Below are 23,577 nucleotides of genomic sequence, written 5' to 3'. Positions count from 1 at the left end.
CGTTACAAATGCAACAATTTTGCTTGTTTACATACCCATTGAACCAGAAATGAGTATCTTCGTTGAACAAAATTTGGCTAGAAAACGTCGGATCTTCTTGGAACTTTTCTGAAGCCCATAGAACGAAGCGATGTCACTTGGGAATGTCAAACGGCGTCAGTTCTCGGAAAGAAAGGATATTGAAAAAGTTCCTCTGCTTGGATCACCCGTTACAAGTAATAACACACTTGATCTATGGCACACTCAGAACTTGTCACAAGATATTTTTTTTAAATCAAAAAAATCATTTTTAAGTAGCTTGGTTGCGTACACTTCTACAAAGCTTTTCTTTTCACGAACTATTTTTAGAGCTCTTCAAATAAATATGTAGTTATACATCGTTCTTATTATTGGCGATTATCGCCCATATTCAGCTCCTCATTTGCCTCTTCGAACCACTTCAGAAAACTTCTAAAAAGTAATAGTTTGAGCGATTGAAAGCAATTATTTCGAGATTATATGAAATTGCCAACTTATTTTAATTTCCATTCATAAACCAATTTTCAAATTAGCAAAATAAAACATGCAAATAAAACAAAACAAAACAAAAGCGTCACTTCCCATTTCCATTTAGAATTCCAACCAACTAATTGGGTCAAAAGCACCATAACAATTTTCACCATTTTCTACATTTTTCTATGTACAATTCTCCTAATCACTTCTTCGTGCTCCTCTTTTCATATTATTTTAACCTTTTATTTAGTTACCATACAAATTGGCCTTTGTGGCTGATGATGGAATAATTGGAATGAATTCTATGTAATGGAAAATATGAGATCAAGATATTAATTGAAATATGAATACCAGCGGGAGTTTCAGAGAAAGTGGTTGTAAAAAGAAGGATGCAGATATTAGCAAAATAAAAATTAACCCACACGCACACACATCCACAAGGGATCTGTGTATCTAGAAGCATTCATTCCACACATTCAATTTAAATTAGTCGTCTGTAAAAACAAGTCGCTCCTCTGCATGTGCCATGCTCAATTTAGTTTTATTTTGTTGTTCGATATAATCAAAGCAACAGAAATTGCACACCGAGCAATGCTTTGACAGCATGCAATAAGTGGAGATGGCTGTGGTGTGGAAAGTAAACGACATAGCGGCATTTAAAAAACACACCATATATGTATATTTACAAGTATGAGAGCGACCCTGTAGGAAGTAATGGAGCTCGAAAGGGGAATGCAATTATTTGTTACAATTTAATAAATTCTCTGCCATCGTTGTAGTTCAATACCTAGAAATGAGCAGAATTAAACCAATAGGACTATATTTCAGTTTTCGTTCCTTAAAAATAGCTGGTAATGCTCTAGACAGTTGAAACACACTTTATAAAGGTTTATTAAAGTAACATAAGTCTTGAAGTTTTGATATCTATTATCCTTTTTACAAGATTCTGGTAATGAAGCAATTACCTAATTGCTAAATTAGTATCTAATTATATTAGTGCACAATTGATAATTAGTTCAGGTAATACTTGTAACTGTCTAGCAATAAGACCGCTGGCAGAAGGTTGGCCCGAAAATTTTTGTCAGAAGTTAAAGCAGTTAAAGAAGTCGAAACTACTAAATAGCCCCACCAGACGATCAAGTCTAGCTGAAAACAGCAGTAAGGTGGCTTAAGAACAACAAAGCCTATGGTGCCGCTGGATTACCGGCTGAGATGTTTATAAAACGTAGCGCGGAGATGAAGAGATGTATATTTCAGCCACATAGCATGATTTGATCAGATGATTAGAATTGATTAATGATTAGAATATGAGTGTACTCTGCTCTATCCACAAGAAGGGATATTCGTAGTCAGCGAAAATCCTCACTGGATCGATCTTTTTAATATTGCCTATAAGATTCTTTCGACAGTGTTGTGTGAAAGACTGCAGTACATTGTAAATAAACTGATTGGACCTTATGAGTGTGCCTTTAACCAGACCAGATCATAGAGAAAATCATTGAAAAGCAACCTTTTGTTGAAGACATATTCTACAGCACTAACCGGAGCTGCCTATACAACGCCATGTCCAAATTTTGCATTTCTGTAAAAGCCATATGGTTATGCATCCATCAGCATCACTCCTCCGAACCACCTCTCGAACGGCTTTGATATCAGATGAAGTTTAAGACACGGTGAATTCCTCTTATGTGTGTTCTTCAACATAATACTGGAAGTGCACCACAGTGTCACTGAATACTCTATAAGTACAATACTACTGGGGTTTCGCAGACGATATCGACAGTCTTTTTCAACCAACAAAAAGAAGCGATAAAGGTTGGTCTTGTGTCGAACGAGGGCAAGACAAAGTACCTGGAGGCCACACATACAAATTTCTTCCATTAGGGACTACGTCACTGTTGGCAACTATAAATTTTGTCTATCTCGGAACCAGCATAAATTCCACCAATAATGCCTATGCCTGGAGATCAAGCGCGGAATAACTCTTGCCAACAGGTGCTACTTTGGGATCGTGAGAAATTTGAGAAGAAGATTTCTCTCTCGACGAACCAAAACTACATTATATAATATGAATCTCCTATCATTCACGTCCTATTTATTATACGGCGCAGAAATGCAGACGATAGCGAACTGAGATGAGAAATCATTCACAGCATTGGAGTGATCTTTTTGGGGCCGTCTGTATGCGCGATAAGTACCGAATAAAACAGAACCGTGAACTGTATTAGTACAGTACAGTGACATAAAATATTCAACGAATGCATTGGTTGGGTCATATCATTCGCATGGAAGATGGTGCTTCAGCGAAAAGTTTCTTCGATTGAAGCCACATGGGTGGACAATGGAAGCAAGAGCCCTATGGAAAGACCAAGTGCATAGCGGCATCGCAAAGCATGGAAGCAACGAGCCAAGTTATGTGTTCTCGTCGTAGACCGAACCAAGGCCGTAGTGTCAAAGAAGAAGAAAAAAAATCTACCTAATATACTTTGTTCTACATTTCTATAATAGAATCTAATTTTTCCCGTCAAGAACTTGGATTAGACTAGAGGCAAATTATGTCCATTTTGATAGCCTCAATGATGAGTCAGTTTTCATTTAATTTTTTTTTTTTTGTGCCTTGAGCTGATGATGATTATAGAAGTCTAGCTGGTTATAATATGGAATAACAGAATCATTTTATCGGAATTGATTTATTTTGTTCTCGATTTGCTTCTCACTAAATCATGCTCGAACATTTGACCTCCAATTTTCCAAAATGACATTTAAATACTAGGATCGTGTATTTTCATGTAGATATGTATATCGAGTACTCACATAAATGCTTTATTTCGAAGTTGAAGTACCTTCGTTGCGAGCTTCATTCTTCTCTAGTCGAACCGGATTTCAAGTGAACTCGAAATTCAGTTTACTAGTTCACTGACTTCCTACAGGGACAACGATTATTTGTATGTAATATTAACACAGAATTGAGGTTTGTGCAGAGTGTGCATGTTTTACCTACAAACGAAAGTGTGTTTGGATGTCGTTGTGTTTCTTCCTGGCGACTTGTAGGCGTTTACACATGAAATTGATCTAGTCAATCGTAAGGTGAATATCGAGTAGCTAACTTAAAGTTAAAAGTGGAACATGTTTTATGTAAATATCATAATTTGCTTTGTTTGGAAAGAGAGTGTACTTCAAAGGCGCTAGAAATCAATTACTAATAGATGAACAAGTGCAGAGCTACACAAACAAATTTAAAAATGATTGGCGATGACAAGAACTTTTCAAAGTAAATACATAAGAATAGACAATGGATTTGAATATAGAACAATTTGATTGGGAATACTGCTTAGAAAGCATAATGGTCAAAATGTTTTTTTTTGTTAAAAAAAATTTATTGATTTTTAATTAAAACATTTTATTAATAATTTTTTATTTAAATTTCTTTTTCTAAAATTATTGTTTTGCTACAAAATGTCAGCGATTGGGTACAAAAAGATCGATAAAAATCAGAGCTGAACTTCTCTAAGTAAAACATATGCAATGAAATTACATTCTCACACATCCGTACACACATACATATATATAAATTATACTGTATATACAACTAAAATATGGAGCTGTTTTCCCTCACACTTTTAATGCGTCAAAAATTGTTATCATTCAACGGCTTGTCAATCATTCGCTATGCCGGCTGTAAGCGGCAGACAACAATGCGGTAAACAGACAGACACTGGCATATATATATGTACACATATATATAATGATAAAGGGTGATTAAATTTGAGCAAATGGAAAGGAAGGTTCAAATCAATCAACTTGATTGATTCAACAAACAGATTGCCACCGCGACTTATAGGTCAATTATTTTCACAATGACTGTGTTCAAAAATCAAAAATCATCTTATTGCTTTTGTTAAATAGTGTCACAATATATTATCGAAATATTTTCGGAAATATCGCCGAATTGAGAATTCCTGACCTCATTTTTACTCTCTATAATCACCGAACTCACGACCTCTCTTGAAACAATACGTTATGTAAATTGGCCAAACACTTTAATGACTTCAACATAATCACATTTCTATTTCTTACCCTTATCCAGCCCTGTTGTACCTGATCAAAGTTCCAAAAATCTACGAAATCAGAACCTCCTCACTGACTGAAATGATATCCGTTTTATAATGACTGAAAAGTGGAATGTCTATATTACAGCAACACAATAAACAATCATTGTCACATGGTCACCCTCTTTCAAGCGGCAATCAGACGTTTTGTCCTGTGAAACACAATTCAAAGCAAGGCACCAATTTACCAAATCACATGTATAAGACAGACACACTTAAACAATGTGTTTGTAAAGCAAAGAATACGAAAAAAATCAATAAAACAACAACAAGCGAAGGCCCTGCAGCTGACATTGTATGACGGGCGTACAGGAGAATTCTTCGAATCAGCATCAACACCAGCAAACCGCAATCAAACAAAATGTCCTTTGGGTGTAAATCGATTAAAGCATCACAAACGGAAGTCAATCAACTGGAGCGGTGTGGTGAGGAAGTGGGAGGCACACATATGTACATATATATACAATATGTACTGTACTGTGTGCACGCCGCATAAGCAAACGTAGACAGCGTATGGCAACACGAAAAAGCCAGGCGAGCGCTGCCTGCGAAAGTAAGTTAGAAAACGTGAAACCCAGTCTGTGGCGTTGTTCAAAAAGCAAAATTTTGTAAACTCCAGTGTTGATTTTTATATGAACTTAGCAAAGAATTCCATTACTTTCATGGAAAGTTGGAGTCGAAAAAGCCCTGACAGGTGCGCAGAGATCTGACTCGTTGGGTGCCCGTCTTGATATTTCATCGGCTTTGTAGTTTCCAACGATTTCACTATGATCAGACACCCAAACGAGTTTGATGACGAAGTAAGTTGATGCTCTTTCTAGTGAGGACAGACAACTCTCGACGACCTCAATAAAGCTCTTTGTCTTTGTCCTCTACATTAAAAGCTCCACCAGCTCGATTTTCTATAAATTTGTGTAGATACCTTTAGCTATCTTACTTCTCTTCATCCATAATCATACTCGGTATATTATGGCGAGCTTTTCAGTTCACTTTTTGTTGCATACATTTAGGAAAATAGTGTATGACTCTGAGGTTCGAACAGCTACTTATCGAATTCCGTCACAAAAATACCCTGAATCAATGCAAAATATCTGGTCAGCATGTTAGAATTTCCCAAAAAGTGGTCTTTGAAGTATCTTCGTTCTCAAGAGGGACCTTTCGCTCTAAAAGATATATGTCCATTTTAGATAACTAGTGATATAACCGATCAATTGAAAAATCCCCGGCCTACCATGGTAAAACACATCTTTTTGACAAAATTCGATTATTTAAGTACTGCAGTTAAACATAGCTAGCTGAGTCCGGTAGAGGATGTTAGGTCGATAGGTCTGCTAATGAGGCTTTTAAGCTAATTTATTTCTTCTTTCTCAATGTCCCTACCAAAACTTAAGTCCTGCTCCCTGAAAAGTTGTAATAGGTATGTTGTCATTAGGGCATAATCTTGTATAGGCTATACTGCTCTGTTGGAATCCATAAGAGTATCATAGGCTTCCTTCATTCCAACATGATTTCTTTATAGATCAACAATGATGCGCCGAAACTGTTATTTTGACTCTAGATTAATGAGATCTGTGATAAAACAGAAGAAACTGGGGTTCATTTATCTAATTTATGTATTTCAAAATATGGAATCCGCAAAGATTTTGTAAACTCTGAACACGGATGATTATTATTGGTAATTACCCTACGGACCCATACACATATTTAGTCCCACTTTTGACTTTTTACGTAACTAGAACTAGAATTTCTTATTGAAAATGTAGCTAAATATGGGTCGTTGGAATGCCAGGATTTTCTGATGTTCACCAAATTGGCTGATATATAAATAAAGTCGGGTCTAAATCTTTTACTACTCCACTGCCTGTATATCTCACAAGTTTCATGAAATTGTTCGTCGACATTATTTCTGATGTCTGGATATGTTACAGTAGGTTTTTCATGGGAGCGACTTCCTGGAAAAATACTGTATCCAACTTCTTGACTTAAACTTTGAACACTGAGAGCTCAAATCTTGACTGAGTTTGTCTAAATTTCTAAAAGAAAAAAAAACAAAAGAGTTGGGTGATCAAATTTAAGGTTCGAGGTTTAAAATACATTATGTATTCTTGAGCTGCCAGAAAATAAAGGACCGTGAGCGTTCATTCTTACATACCTATTGTCCTCTTACATATTTTGCAAATCTAATCCTAATTTTTGAAATAGGGTACCTTTGTAACCTATACCTCAACATAGCAGCTTCAGCTTTCCTAATGGGAGCTAACTCTTATATAAAAGGAGCTGACTGTTATATGAAACCGTTCGCTTATTTATTCCAAAGGAGTATGGAGCTGTGCTTATTACAGTGTAACACAAAAATTCCATATGACACCGTGTGCTATCTTCATTTGTGTTTCGCAATTCCTGCAGACTTCCTGCCGCAGTACTTTATCAAAGCCACCAAACGCTGCCAACACTTCTGTCAAAGCACATACACACGAAAATATATGTTGTCTGAATTAGTGGAAAATATATATATATATATATAGCTACGGCTATGTGTAAATAAAACCACAAACTCCAGCAAGCTGACTGGCATTTCGGCATCAACATGTGTTTTGCAAGGCTTCCGCTCCATTCTACACACACACACGCCGCTCGAGGCAGCATACTCCGTTTATTTTCGATATTCTGTGCGAAATGTTTACTTCTATTTTTGTTTGCCTTGAGCACACAACGTAGGTTTGTTCGAATATAAATATATACTTAGATGTGTGTGTGTGTGTATCCTGGCCCTTGCTGCAAGACTGTAGCTTTAACACTTTGTGGCTTCTCGTGTCTAATCCATCTGCTTTGATTTCATTTATTGCTAAATTGTCAAAATTAAGAACGTGCCTGCAGTGGCAGACGGAGAGGTGTGAGCAAAATTTGTAGAAACCGTTTTGTGTACAAAAGTGTATACGTAGCAACAATGAGTATGTATGCATGTATGTGTTTTTGACTGCAGGGTTTAAAGCTTTTAACTGATTTTTGCCGATGTTGCAGATAAATAAATCGTGTTCTCACTGCAGCAGTTGGTTGCAGACTAATTGATTTTTTATTGTTTTCTGATTTCCATTTGTTTCGAAGCAAATCAAAAATTTTCAGTATGAAACATTGATTTGCAAAATCAATAGTTAAGGACAGACACATTGAAAATTAATATATGAAGATATATAAATATTTAATTTTAAAGTATATACTCGTACAGGGTGCGCAAACTTTTATTTCGTCCAACAAACGTTTGGCTTAAGCTCGTCAATAGTTTGTAGAATCTTTGCTTTCCAAATAAAATGATAAAAGTAATTCTGGGGGAGACCAATCTGGCGACTTAGGTGGCTAGTTCAGGTTATCCGCTCCTTTGGTCGACTTTTCTGACTTTATACTAAGCGATATCAATGGTAGGGCTTCAATATTTTTAATGTTAGGTCTGATTTTTCTGTAAACAAATTTTAATTCATTCCCGAAATGGCTTAAGTGACGTTAAAATACTCGCATGGCTATCAGATGACTGTAGTTAAATTAGATTAGGTTAACTTGCCAATACTAATACGGATCTCACTTGTATAGCTTATAACACGGGTGTGTTGTGGTATCTAGATCTCCTATAAAATTGATCCTAGAAACCCTCATAAATCGACGAAGCGCTTTGAACCGATCACAAATTTGTTGAGGGAGTTTCGACTAACTCTATTAGTACCCCGAGGGCAGGACTGCCGAAATCCTCTACACCAGTAGGATCTCGCAGTTACAGAGGAGCTGGGTCCCTGGGTCCAGTACTAGATGACAACGGAGATCAGTTTGTTGAGGCGACTAATGGAACTTTCAGCTAACTCTGCTAGTTACCCGAGGATAGGACTGCCGAAATCTTTCAAGATCCATCAGTCCAGATGCACAGATCTTCTACGTTCTACTCTACACCAGAAGGATCTCGCAGTTACAGAGAAGCTGGGTCCATAGGTCGAGTACTAGATGATAACGGAGATCTGACGCGTTGGTTTTTTCAGCGATTTTGCTATTAACAGGAACCCAAGCGAATCTGCCCATGAAATAAGTTGATTTCTAGTGGGGACAGACAGCCCTTGACTAACTATGAACGCACAGTTTGTGACCTTAACGGTCATATCGACGCTCTGCTGTAGAAATAAATGCTCACCTCGTTAAAATAAGCTGCACTCCTACTAGCATTAATGCTACCGCTGGTAGTCCGATAATCTAAAGCTAAGCTTTAGGTAGAGCTCTTCACTGAAAACTCCCCTTCCAAACTTGCCTGCAATCTTTGACCCATCCGTGAAAAAGCTCAAGGAGACCCTTCTTCAGCTACCGCTCCCCGTACTCACATCCCACATTGGTATGTAAACGAAGAAAAAACCACCAGGAAAGCCTCAGTAATGCAGTGGTCCAAGTGCAGTGGTCCAAGCAATGCAATTGAAGGAGTAGAGAATAGACAAAACTATCTCAAATAGCTTTACTCAGTTAATCCGAATAAACAGATCTTTGATAAACTGCATCTTAACTATCTCCCATCCTTCCGTGCTCAACCTGTCTGGTACCTGTTGCTCCCGATATATTCCACGAGTCCAAGGAGTATGTGCATTTGCAAGTTGCTGCGGCATGAAGTAATTTTTGGTTAGAGCTGAAGTCTCTAATGAATTGAGGTTCTTAAATGTCTAATCAACCATACTGACATGAAGAATGGCTCACCCTTTATCTTCAAATATACAAAAACACACAATTTCTCCACTACCCTATCAATAATACAAACCCGCAAAATCTTTGAATGGCAAATTACGTATTCACACACATACATACAGACATCCAAAATGTATGCACATATCTGACCCCCACCTCTTGAGCGTATTTGTGTCTTTGCTACGTGTAGAAAGCCTTAACCCACACAATGGCCACACAATAGCATTAGCAGCCATCAAACGCCTATTCGAAAACAAACACAATCAAAGGATGAATGTGCTCATACATAATGCATATTAGGGTGGCTCTTTTGAAATTTTTTTATAGTTTTTTATAATTTTATAGTCTATCGAATAACAAATTGTTTTTTTTTTTTAATAAAGAAGCGTGTGAAATTCAAAGAAATCCGAATTGTATAAGAAATATACAAAGATCATGAATTCTGGACCCACCTAAAGATTGAAGGGATACAAGCTCCATTTTTGAAAACTCCCTAAAGTGTAGTACGTCAATCAGAAATTAAAAAGAAGGCAATTACATATAGAAGATTTGTTTGCTCTACAACATTTTTTCTTAGCGTAATCTATAAAACTCAACCTGAAATTAAAATGCCTGATTTATTGGCAAATTTCAAACTCGACTGATTTGTGTTGAAATTTTTGCATTTTCATTGAACGAGCTATGTTATATCATTAATTAAATCAGATATAGACCCGTTTTTTGCTCTTATATAACGGTGCTTAAAGCTCTAAAAGTACGATCTCTCGGAGAGAGTATTCTGACTATTTTCACTGCAATCGAGTCTACGAAAAATGCCAAGAAATGACAACGATTTTTGTTTACCTTAACTATTTCAAATACTGAAATCAATATTCTTTTACCTCTCGCATTTTTTATTTGCCGCAAAAATTTTATGTTTCTCCAAAAATGTCCGAAATATGTGTTGCACCCTAATATGCATGCATATTCGTGCTGTTAAGGCCGAATGATGAGCCAATGGATAAGCTATAGAGAGATAGTTTACTCAGCATTTACCAATTCAATCGAATGTCTGATTGATGGCTGGCTATCTCTACCTGTCACACAATAGCGAATGTGTGTCTCAATACACACGCAAAGCTGCGCACACACATTCGACATATGTACATATATAAACAAAGATTTTTCGCCTACTCAATGTCTGTACAAATGTGTGTGTGTCTCGAATTAAATTAAGTAATTTATACCGTTCTATGTTTACTGCTTCAGGTGATATAATATTTAAATGATACTGTCTGATTGCTGAGTATTGAGCACAAGCCATTGGCGATGATTAAAGGAAATAATATATTATTTGTGCAGGTTGTTTATGGATATATTTTGTGCATATACTGTGTGTTAGTAAAATATTTTTAAAATATAAAAAGGAGGTTTGTACGTAATCTTTAATGACTTCCACAAATATAAAAAGTGATTGTTTTGATTTTGATCAATCGGTTTATATGGCGGTTATACGAGTATGTTGTAGAGATCCCGTCTGAGCCATTTGTTCGGAAATTGTAGCTTAACACAATAATCTATACGAAATTTACATATTTTCTTAATCTCTTAGGTGCCATATCACGATTTTCATTAGCCTAAGGGGATTTAAGAATCTTTACTGCGCTTCATTTGTTTAGTCTCACCACACTTATCACCCCCAATATTGTCTTTAATCTCAAGTATTTTTTAAGTGGAAAAGCCATTTCTTCACTCACATTTGCCTTTGCTGTTATTTCTAATAACATTATCCGTCGTATTGTTGTAATTATACACTGATCTGACGTAAATTAACTAATCCCCTTCCTTATAAGAATACATTTTGACCTTATTGCTTTCGAATATCTCAGATATTGCCCGATATACATCATTCTAGGCCATTCGATAGGGAATATACTTATAGGTATTTGAATATAGAGGGCAGTATAGGCAACACCATTACGATAACTTCGGCATCATAATTGCCACATGATAGAAGCCCATCACATTTGTGATACAAATTTGTATTTGTTTTACAAAAAATTCAAATCAGTTGCCCATTTTTCAACTTAACCTAATATGAGTAATTTAAATATAGACAGTAAAATTTGGTCGAGAAGCATGTGATGATTGGACTTACCTCGTAAGTCAGCAGTATCAAATCCAAAAATTTATTTTAGTATATACCGTTAACTTGGAGTAAAGCGGTTATATGATAGAGGTATGGTAGAGTTGTCACGGTTAAATTTTTTTTTAATATTTAAATCGTATTGTATATAAGCCTTTTTAATTTGCTTGTGAGGGTATATCAATTTTTATTTTTAAATGTTTTCAAAGAATAATTCACTAAGTTTAATTAGTTTTAGAGATATACGTTCCAACATATGGACAGACAGACGGCGACGGTTTTCATTATTTTAGGGGGTTCCAATTATTCGTTGGTTATACTCTGCGAAACAGACTTAAACCTTACTTCTTATAACTGCTTTATAAAATATATTTGAAAGCATTAAATATAATTGAATCTGAAACTGAAACTGACTAACTCCTATAAATAGCCGTCATTTTAACTCATCCATTTATAATAAGAAGTCATGACAAGAGAAGAATATATTATGCAATATCTAAGTGTGAGAGGGAGAGAGATGGGGAAAATTGTCTATTAGTATTTGCATTGTTCTAAGTACGAGTTTTAATCTCTCATTTGGAGTGAAATCTTTTATATAAAGATCAGTGGACAATAGTTTGTGAAATCCAAAATTTTAAACGAAAAGGTCTTAGAAGCTCAATACATCAGCTCAGGCTAATATTAAAATCTTTCCCCTGAGGAATTAGTAGAGAGAGAGTTATGTTGTTATAAATAACTGATAGTCTACATATTTCTAGCCTCACATACTACATGCCGTATTTACCATATACATATGCTTAGCGAGATTCTTTAACATATTGGAAATAGCGGGACCTGTGAAAGCTCTGATAATTGCAATGTTTTTCAAGTAACAATTAGGGGCTTTTTTACGAAAGAGACTGATTTTACTTTTTGTTAGGCCATTTTATATTATTTATTTAAAAAAATTTAAATTATTGGTGTATTTGTAATGTTGCCACATAGCTCTCACCATGAGTTTATAACAAGCCAATGGAAAAGTGCCCAGCCCTGATGGCGCTACAAGAATTAAGTCAATCAGATTTATAGTTAACGCAAACCTTCAAAAAACGTGCGCATAAATTTGACAGCTGTCGGTTCATGAGTATTTGATTTATAACAGTTTGAGTAAAGTAACTTTTTTATTGTAAAAAAAAAGTAAAAAAATGATTTTCCTGTGTAAATGAAGCATTGCTTTTGGTACGAAAAAATAATGTTGAAGCCAACTTTTAAATTAATTAATGTGATTTGGATTGAATCGTTGAAAATTGGGTTTCTAAGTTCGAACGAGGCGAAATTAGGATTGAGAACGATGAAGGTAGTGGGCGCCCAAAAGAAGTTGTTGCAGAAAAACACATCAAAAAGTCCACTAAATAAGTTCGAATGACCATAAAGTGCAATTGTTCGAGATATGTAGCATATCAATGATATCTCTCTATTTAGAAAGCTTCAAACCCGAGTTTTTGCATCGACATGTGACAATGTATGAAACATGGCTCCATAATTTCACACCGAAGTCCAATCGACAGTCATCCGAGTGGACTGCACACGCCCCAAAACGGAGAAAGACGAAACAGCCAGCTGTCATGTTTATAGTGTCGGTATTTTTAAATGCACATTGAATAAGTTTTACTGACTACCTTGAAGAAGGAAGAACTATCAAAAGCCATGAAAACTATGGCAAAAGGTCATAATTTGCTTACACATCCATTGTGTTCTCTAGACCCGCATCGACTATTTCTTGTTCTCAGTCCTCAAAAGGAAGAAAGAAATTTTCGTTGAATGAAGAGATGATTGCCGACACTGAGATCCATTTTGAAGCGAAGGACAAATCATACTACAAGAATGGTATGGAATAGTGGGATTGATTTGATATCAGATGAGTGTCATTGCAGCTATAATCAGTGTATCACTCTTAAATAAAAAAAAAAAACGAATTTTGCCAAAAAAAGTGTTTCACAATGGTACGTCGGGTACTTTTCAATTGACCTGTTACGTCTGAAGCTACTAAAGCCACAACACGCTATCGTAGTTGAGGTTAGTGAAGCGAAAATCGCAATTATGGCCACTAAAGGATTGGGTTTTAGACCAATACTAACTAAGAAAACTACTCAGTTCCATCGACTTTTCATAAGCTACCTCCTTCACTTATAAACTAACTCACTCACACGTTTGTAAATTGTGAACCCTTACTAATATTTTCGACTACCAGTCGAAGCGCCTACGGCTCGGTTTCAGCATAGATTTTCGCATGAGTTTCTGCTCGCAGACTTGCGTGTTTAAAATTGTAAATCCGCAACTTATTCGAATGCCAGCAACAGAAACAGTTAAGCTGTGCTATACATGTGCGCACACGCTATCCCCCTGCCCCTTCCCTGGCTAGCAAACGTAATTTATAGGTGGCACCATGTTTGCATATTAGAAATGAACATTAAGAGGTGAAGACAACGTTGTTAGAGATTTGGCGGAATAAAAGGCACAAAGCAAGGAGGAAAAAAACAAAAGCCTGCTGTGCACACCTGGGTAATTTGAGCACTCAAAAATGAATAGGAAATGTGTGTGTGAATGTGTGCAAATGGCATGTGATATCGCAGCGGTGGTGGTGGCGGTCGGTGTATGTGAAACCGCAAAAAGTCGCGGTTGAAATTCTCATTTGTCGCATTAAATTACAAATTCCATTAAAGTGATTACCTGAGTTCTCTATAATCATTTATGTATATAACTATTTGGGTGCTTATGTAACAATATATGGGCATATGTATGTATATATGATATGTGCATATGTGTATATGTATCTCTGTATATTTGTAGTTGTGTATGTTTGCTGTTTATTGCTTCTCGGTGTGTATGTGTTGTTGGCAGCTCACATAGTTGTAGTATATATGTAGTTGATAATTAATTTGCAACGCCTACAGGCCATTAATAAATCCAAGCCCCCGTTAAACTGCACACACACATACGCAAGTATATATATGCGTATAAATAATAAACCAAATTATGCCTTGTTCCACCGCATTAACAATAATAAAAGCGAATGCAAATTTATTTATACATATTCATATGTCTGTGTATTTGTGTTTGTGCTCGCGAATACACCTGTTTACATAAAGCTGACAAATTAATTATGCGCATTTGGAAGTGTGCTTAAGAATCATTTCTCAAGCCCATATTCGATTAAGTGCTTTAGCACTTTGCGGTTGTAATCGTAGATGCACCCTAAGGTTCAATTTAGTGGCGCGATTTCGTAGCTGAAAAGAAGCTCCTTTATAGTCTCATGATTATCAATTATTGTTGTTGTCTTAGAAACGGCTCATCATTCTAAATTTCAGAAATTTTAAGCAACTTTTAAATCTTCAAGCAAAAGACACCATTGCAATATCTGAAATATGAGACTCGGTACTGGGTTTTGAGTAGTGATCAGTTGCTATGGCTATTCCTGGAAAAAGTAACCCTTCGACAATTTTAAAAAGCCTGAAAACCCTTCTCAGAATTACTTAACAAGCGTCATCTCACGTGCGCTATGAACTATTTTAAGCCGTTTAAGCCTCGGAGAGACGATGGCAATATACCTGCTCAGCTCCAAGATCTAACAAAGGTATCACTCATGTAATTGGCCACCGGCGACTAGTAGGCACCTTAGAGTGGCGTTCGTTCCGAAGTCCAGTAAAAGCTCTCATATCACTACTAATGACTATACAGGGTTTTTTCGGAAAGTAAAAGGACTGAATCGATTTGAAAAATTGAACCAATCGTTACAATTCTTTAAAAACTTCCAAAATAGGCTCCTTCAGCGCTGCCAGCGCGATTTCCAAGCATTGAAGGCGTCATTCATCAGCGACCTCTTCTTGGACATCCAAAAAGGTCTGATACCACCGAAACACACCACTTCTTGCTAAAGCAGCATGCTTGATCATATCAAACGTCTCTGTCGCAGGTTTACCGGGTTTCGGCTTGCCCCAACAGGTTGCGCGAAAATGTTTGTCCTGGCTCTCTAGCTGCTCGGAGACAACTGACCAGCCGCTATTTCTTTCCGGACAACTGTACTCATATCGGTCTCACCGCGTTTCTAGAGAGACTTATCGAACATTAAAAGTCAAATTCATAGGAACGAGCTTTTAGGCGCTGAGCATGCCTACAGCTAAGACAAGGCGGTTGACACTGCTTTGTATTCGAGTAGCTCATTTATAGATAAAATATACTGTGAGCAACTTAAGTGAACTTCGGCCATCAATATCGTACAGCCGAGATCAATATTGGAGCTCTTAATAGCTTTGAGGTCGAAGCAATCATATACAGTCTTCTCTGGGACGAGCGCTTGTGGCGGAGTGAGGAAAGCACCAGTTCTCGGAAAGTAAATAGGGGCAGCGCGTAATGTTCTTTCTTCTTTGCTCTGTGTCCTAGTGATGGACGATTTATTGAAGGAACTTGAATAAAGAAGTTGCCAAATGGTTGTCCATGGAGACGATAAGGCTTATTTGGTAAAAGGAAAAGAACACCGTTTACTATCTAACCCAAAGTTATCTAAATGTGGTAACACAGTGAGCAGAGAGAATCAAACTAATGATTCTACCAGAAGATTTAAAAGCCCTGATATAACTTTCCCCTCGTTGGAAGGCTCTGTTCTTCAATCGGTGGACAGGTTGAAATACCTTATCCTTCTTATCCTTGATAGGAAGCTCTCTTGCAAGCCAAAAATCGGGGAGAAAATGGAAGAATACATCGATCGCCTTACACTGCTATAAAGCAGCAATTGGGAAGAGGTAGGGCCTTTTACCAAAAGTAGTATTTTTGATTGAAAAAAGACAAACTAGCTAAGCAGTTGGAGTATTTTCCAAGAGTGACGCTCATCGGCAACTGTGGTGTACTAAGGAAAACTCAAACAATGAAACACAATACCATTCTACACGTTGCACTTGTAGATATAGCTGGTAGGTGCTTGGCAGCGAAGGCTACTATTAGACTTAGGGAAGGTGGATATATGTATTAAAGTCCTACAATCCTTACTATCAATATCACTGCATCGATCCTTCTCCAGGCGATTCCTTTTAAGCTCATACTTGAATTTTTATGCCTAAAAATCGAAAATAATCAAAGATCATATCTTTTTATCATTACCTGACAAATATATCTAAGAAATAAACTTTTAGTCGATCGGTCCATCTCTTTCAAAGAAGCTTTCCTTACCGACTCTGAAATCAACGTTTCGAAAAAAGCGCCTAAAGCTTTAGAAGCCGATTACATTAACTAAAAAAAAATTGGATCAACCTCAAATTTTGGGATAATAATTTCGGGCATATACATATATATGTGATCTATAAGCTAAAAGAATTAAATTTAAAAGTAGATATAACAGCATAAATAATTTTTTTACTCTGGCAACTCTGTGCAAAAATATTTCTGTATGAAATTATATCCAAATATTCCTCATTCTCAGAGTTTTATGGCTTACACTTATTATTATCATTTATTTTCAGTTGCCTGTTTCTTCTTTCTGTTACCATCCATCACTTGACACCAACATATCTCATCTTCATCTCTTATTTCGGGTGAGTTTTCAAAATAATTTTTTAAATTATTCATAAGGAGAAATTCAAAAATACTTTACTAAACGAACTGAGTATATGTAATGACAAGGCTTGGCTCAAATGAGTGGGAAATGCAAAAATACTAAAAAAGCATCATTAATATACCAGAAATATATATACACACACATAGATATATTTTTCTGAATAAATACATCAACTTAAAACACATATCTATAAATATACGCTGGTACTAATATTTCAATTTATATGTACAGATACATATTTGCATGTATTTCTATGCTTCTAATGTAATAACAAATCTATGCGAGCTATAATTGAGAGCCAATGACACTCATACGCCATGGCAACCTTTATGTACCGCACCATTTGCAAATGTACGAATGGATAGCTTGTATTATGTTTCAAATATAGCATAATTTCATCCATTTCTATGTCAGGGTTAAAAAAAGAAAAGGTTCGCCTTATGCAAGCAACAAGAAAATCTAAATTAAGTAAAAACTGGATATAAATAGTATAAAAAGCAGAATCCGACAACAGCTGTCGCAGAAAATGTGATATTTTTAATTAGCGCAGCACGTGGAATTTCGCAAGCCACTAGTAAATGCTGTCCCCCACTCTCATTCATCATTCTGCCGCGCACCACAAGCAAACACCTCCGAGCTGAGCGGCCGCATATTGCTCTCGCACTGACCACGATGCAAGTGTCAACTAAACTTAGCCAGCGGCAAGTTCCTGGTGGTTGCGGTCCTTTTGAGCGCTTAGTAATCTCCCGCTCATGCATGTGTGTTTGCGAGTGAGTGCGTGTGTGTACTCTAAGCATATATAACTTTGTCGTGTTGTGTCGTGTGTGCTTATCGCTCCGGCAAATGACGCAACTCGTGGCAGCGCGTTTCGCGATTTAATGAAATATTAAATTTTATTGCCTGCGTGCCTGTCAACAACTTCGCATTTCACTGCGGGTTGTTTGTGTTTATTTGTTGGTGTACCGGTGTGTTTATGGCTGACTTGGTCACACCTGCGCTTCCACTGAACACACTCCTTCTCTTTGTATATACGTAGACTCAGTTTCTCGTTTATCTCCGTTCGTTTTGTACTTTAGTTTGATTATTTGAAGAATCTTTTGAACTACTCAAAAGTAGGTAGCCTTACATTCAGTCCCTATAACTATATGTGTATCTATGCTTTAAAGTTTTTTACTTAAATTTTTTTTTATTTGCTCGTGTGTCTATTAGACGTAATTAATAATGATAGAATAGCAAGCAGAGAACTGCGTCAATGAGTTATTCCCGTAATTCCTTCTACTAAGTTCAATGTCGTTGTTGACTCAACTGAGTTTTGCCATAAGTTCTGTTACAAGTTCAGGTCTTTATAAAAAATAAATATATTATATATATTTCTTTTAAATTTTGTTATTTAATAATGGATATATTAAATCAACAATGTGCATTTTTTTCGAAATGGCCACCTTTTACTTACACACAAGCCCTCAAACCGTACGGTCGTCGATCGAAAGCAGTATGTACAGTTTCTGTTAGCATAGACGACTCTGTTCGAAGTAATTATTTATTGATAGTCTCGAGGTTACTGTGGCGTAAATTATATTTTTGTATATTCGACAGCTTATGTCCCCAAACTCTGACCACAAAATCTAGTCCAACGGATGAAAATCTAGACTTCCAGACTGTCAATTATCTGCAGCTATGAAATCTGGAGTATTGCTTTTTAACCACTGCTGCATGGTTTTGGCCTTGGGTAATGGAGCAGCATCTTGATGGCAAACACAATAATAAGAGAGTATTGCTTAACTGCTCCAGCACGCCTGCTAAAACATTCTGCTGTTACACTTTATTTATTTTTTACAAAAAAGTGAATAGGTGAAAAGCCTCTTTTACAGAACTGAGGAATTGTAAGCCTTCACAGAAGACTACCCATCAAAGCAATACAGTAGCTAGATGTTCACCACGTTCAACTCTATAGCTTCTTTTAAAATTTTTGCCTAAATTTTGTCGTTTGCTTATTAAAAATTTTTTCAACACTGAAAATTTTTCACCTGTTAAGGGGATGTTTACATAGCCGTTGACTGCGTGGTACTGCAGAAGCCGTGGAAATCATCTCAAATAAGTCTTGACATTGATCTGGTCTATATATCCATTTACCTTGACAAATGTTCTACTGTTTAAGGAGACTTCTTTGTATACATTCGCGAACAGTTTTTATGGTTGCAACCACGCCAGGCGGACCACTTCTCTTTCTGTCACCAACTGCAGACGCCACTTTTTTCTGAGAATTTCTCCACTCTATATATAACGTAAACTTTGTAGCACAATCTATGCCAAAACTAAGTACGTCCAACCATTTGCAAGAGATTGAAATTAGACCAGCGAGCAGAATGGCGAATCGAAAGGGTTTTTCAAGAAAGATATAAAAGTTAATTTTTTTTTACGGTTAGTTAATATACATAATATATGTATAATTCTGCTGCAATCCTAGCCTTGATGCAGCACTTAATATTCGTATGGGGCTTGAAAATTTTATTTTGATATTTTTAGTTAAAATCAGCAGGACTACACGACTTGTCCGTTTTTTTTTTATCGAATCCCATATTTGTGGGATATATAATATGGTCCGATTCCTCTCTTATTATAATAAACCTTGAACACACGTCTGGGACTGTTTTGACTTTTCGGTGCATTTTGCAGTCTAAAAGTTGTTCTGTCGACACATCATGTATGCAAATATATATATATGAAAAGTTATATTTCGTACCAAATTACTGTAAATATGTGAATTAGGTGTCTTGATGAGCTCTCACTGGTACTTTCATTTGGAAGAACTTGCTTTTAGATTTCGTACAAAACTGAGTATAGTATATATACTGCTACACAGAAACACTTAAACGACTTTATCATGGGGCACTGAACTCGCCAAATGCTGAGCGTCACAATTCAATCGAGAGGATTCGCAAATGACTGCGTAAATATCGGTCAAACTCATGCCTGTATACATTTACCTTCCTATATAGTATGTAATGATACACACATTATGGTGAATCCAAGCACTTGTGCCAAATGTCCCGCTATGCGTGACAGTGTCCAGCTTAGCGTCGGAATGCCACAGCAAACTCGCACACAAAGCTCAACTCCGTATGTGTATATGTGTGAGTATGTCAGTGTGTGCACATTTGGCGACGGGGTCACGCATTTGCGTTTTATTGTGTCGCCAATGGCAAGCTTATGGCGAAAGGTGCGATAGTCGACGAGCGCAAACAGCCGAAATGAAAGGTGAAGCAGTCTAATAAACCTAGTACCGAGGCAACTAACGCACTGTGTAGGCTGAGAAAAACAGAAAGAACGAAGCTTAAATGGTGGTCCTTCAATACTAGACGAACCGGTCCCGACCGTTATGTGTAACAAAACGACACGCATGTGAGCGTTTTTGGGAAAGTACAGTGAAGTTTTGATACGAAAGGCATTAAATAAATGAAATTTTAAGTATGTTATAAAAACTGTTAATTTTTTTATTTTTATCAAAATAAAAGTAATTAAAAAATATTTTAAAATTTTCAAAAAATCATCAAAAACAAATTTATTTGAACTTTATATTTATATAATGTCAAGCTATTTAATATTCTGCTGATTGAAAGTAAAAAAGATGGTGTGTTAAGAAGCTGTTACACAAAGATAGTTTTAGTAGAGTTGCCAGATGTATGTATGAATTTAATTGAAGGAAAAATTCCCTTTTTTAATAATAATTTTAGTAGAGTTGCCAGATGCACAAAAATATAAATGAAGGAAAATGTTATATATTTTTGATAATCGCCTAAAAAATGTCACATTCATTTATGTATGTATATTATTCATTCCATTATAAAATGTGGGGTTGCCAATCATCAGATATTTTTCATACTTTTTTTCCGTTAAATTATTAATTAAAACTCACCCAAATATTTTTTGAAGGTATTACAGCGTAATTTCAATGTAGGGTTGCCAAGCTTTAAAATATTTAAGGTTTTCATGCGAATTTGTTTAAAATTTAAAAGTAATCGGAAATAGCATCAGAGAAATCTCGAATTAAAATTTTCTTTTACATAATTTCCAGTAGGGTTGCCAGATATTTAAAAAACTAATATATAAAAAACTAAAAAAGTTGAGTGACTCTTGGAGACAGAAAAATTTTAGAAGATAATTAGATCAATTTTTAAAAAAGTTACCATTTTTATAATCTCGCCATCAGAAATAAAAATGTGTTTTCTTTGAGTTCGAGGTATTGGTTATTGTCGGTACAAAATTCTAACAAGAAAATTTTTAAAACATATTTTTCCTTGAACAGGGTATATGAAGTACCCCAGAGGTGCCATAAAAGCCTGACTAGCTGAGTTGATTAAGCCATGTCTATCTGTTTGTTCGTCCCTATATATGCGAATTAGTCTCTCAGATTTTGAGATAGTGAAATATCGAACACTCTCTTTTCCACCTTAGAAGCTGCTCTTTTGTCGGAACTGTCGATATCGGACCACCACGCAAACAGCTGCCATACTGAACGATCAAAATTGAGTTCTTGAATGAAAATTTTTTTATTCCAAAAAAAATTCACGAAATTTTGCACGGATTATTATCAAAGACTGCGACATAATCTCCGAAAAACTGGCCAAATTGGATCACTACTGCATACAGCTGTTGTACAAACTGACAAATTGGAAGCAACTGCATGTATGGAGAACTTTTTCAATTGACAATGTATCTTCTCAAAAGTTGGCACAGGTTATTTTCTAAGGCAACAATGTATTCTCCGAAGAAATTGTTCAGATCGGTTAACTATAACATATAGCTGCCATACAAACTAAGAAATCGGAATCAAATCCTTGTATGGAAAACTTTTTCCGTTGACGAGATATCTTCCCGAAATTTGTCACAGTTATCAGTTAGGGCATCGCTATAATCCCCGAAAAAATTGTTTAGATCGGATAATTAGGGGATATAGCTGCCATACAAACTTACTTATTAAACTCAAGTTCTCGTCATGAAATTTGGTATAGATTTTTACTCATTATAATAATATCCGATTAAATTATTCAAATCTGACCGCTATAGCATTTAGCTGCCATTTAAACTCACCGATCAAAACAAATAACTGCACCTGTTAAGGATACTATCTTTTTTCTTGTTATATTGTATGTATGTATATGATGTATTTGTAATTTCAAATGTTGCAAAATGCTTTTATGTTACCATTTACTGCGTACCCACTGTAGTAGTACTTAAAACCAACATGGTCGAGCGTACAACACACCTTTGTGTCTTTCGTATCAGCGCGTTTATCACTAACAGAGCACTCATACGACCTGGTGTACCCATACTACTAATTACTATGCCATGAACGAAGCTTGCATGTATATGAGGGTATAAGATATATGTCATCATACGCATGAATATGCATGTGTGTGTGTGTGAGTGTATTGTGAATTTAAGCGGATCATAAAAACTTTAATTGTCTCAGTTAAACTCACCGATAATGAGCAGTTTTATGGCTGCCCTGTTGGGGGCACTGCCGCAACACCGCCACGACGACATTTTGGCACCTCTCCCCTATGCTTTTAGATTTCCCCGGTGACGCGCGATGTTGACAATATACTCGCGTGTGTGTGTTGCAATTGTATATGTGTCCTTATTTGCCGAAAATTATTGCCACCACTGGCGTTTTGTTTAACGCTGCCGGTTACTGCTTTTCATGTAATCGACCACAGCAATTTTTTTGTTTTACTTTTTCTGCCTTTTTTAATACGTTTAGGGCAGGTCGTCGTTTTCGCTTTTTTGTTCTTTATATGTTTTCGTTTATTTTATGGGCCTTTGTTTCTGGTGGCAAGTTGTTTATTGCTCAGGTCTTAGTTAATGCCTTTTCTTTTGCGATTATCGTTTCCGTTTATAATCAACATGCGACAGCACTTGACCAGCTGCTGACGAGATCCAGGTCATTATATGTGTGCCGCTGTGCTTTTCCGAGTTTTTCACTTTTCGAAGGCAGGTTTTGAGTAAAAATTGTGTTGAAGGTTTTTTTCAGTCGTTTATTTTTAATCAACCGGCTTTCACTTGTTGTTGTTACAAGCTTTCTGTTTGAAATATTTTAATTTGAACACTTTTTCCACATAACATACATTTATTTTTTAATGGACAGATATTGTTTTGAGTTAAGTCATTTTATGAAGAGTTATGTTATTTGTTTTTGCAATATTTTTTTTTTATTTGTTCAGAAGCCAATTCATTTGATATTAATGAGATTAAACGAAAAAAGCAAATTTATTTTTTTTTAATTTTTTTTCATAACAATTTTCAAAAATTTCGTTTTCAAAAATATTGTATTTTTTATTTTCTTTTTTTCCAAATACTTTTTCACCTTTTATTTATAATATTTCTTTCATAAAAATTTTCAAAAATTTAGTTTTTCAAAATATTTAATTTTTTGGAATTTTTTTCACATAAAATGTTTTCACCATTTATTTATTATATTTTTCTTAATTGTTTTTAAGAACTGCTTTCACTATTTTTGTGTTTTTTTATATTTATTTTTATTTTTTTTTTATTTT

The 23,577-nt window shown here is 35.8% G+C and overlaps 1 protein-coding gene across 1 annotated transcript in view; it reads right to left on the bottom strand.

Moving 5' to 3' along the window:
* LOC120769357 (neural cell adhesion molecule 1) overlaps positions 1-23,290 on the bottom strand; it is a 376,191-nt gene extending 352,901 nt beyond the window's left edge. The window contains exon 1 of the mRNA XM_040096318.1: positions 22,504-23,290. Coding sequence (XP_039952252.1) covers positions 22,504-22,567 — 64 coding nt within the window. The 5' untranslated portion in view covers positions 22,568-23,290. The remainder of the gene's footprint in view (positions 1-22,503) is intronic.
* Between the last annotated feature and the right edge of the window lie 287 nt (positions 23,291-23,577).

The sequence above is a fragment of the Bactrocera tryoni genome, chromosome 2 (genome assembly GCF_016617805.1).
Source record: "Bactrocera tryoni isolate S06 chromosome 2, CSIRO_BtryS06_freeze2, whole genome shotgun sequence".
In the NCBI taxonomy this organism is placed as follows: domain Eukaryota; kingdom Metazoa; phylum Arthropoda; class Insecta; order Diptera; family Tephritidae; genus Bactrocera; species Bactrocera tryoni.
The sequence above is the reverse complement of the archived record's forward strand: the minus strand, read 5'-3'. Positions and strand labels throughout refer to the sequence as shown.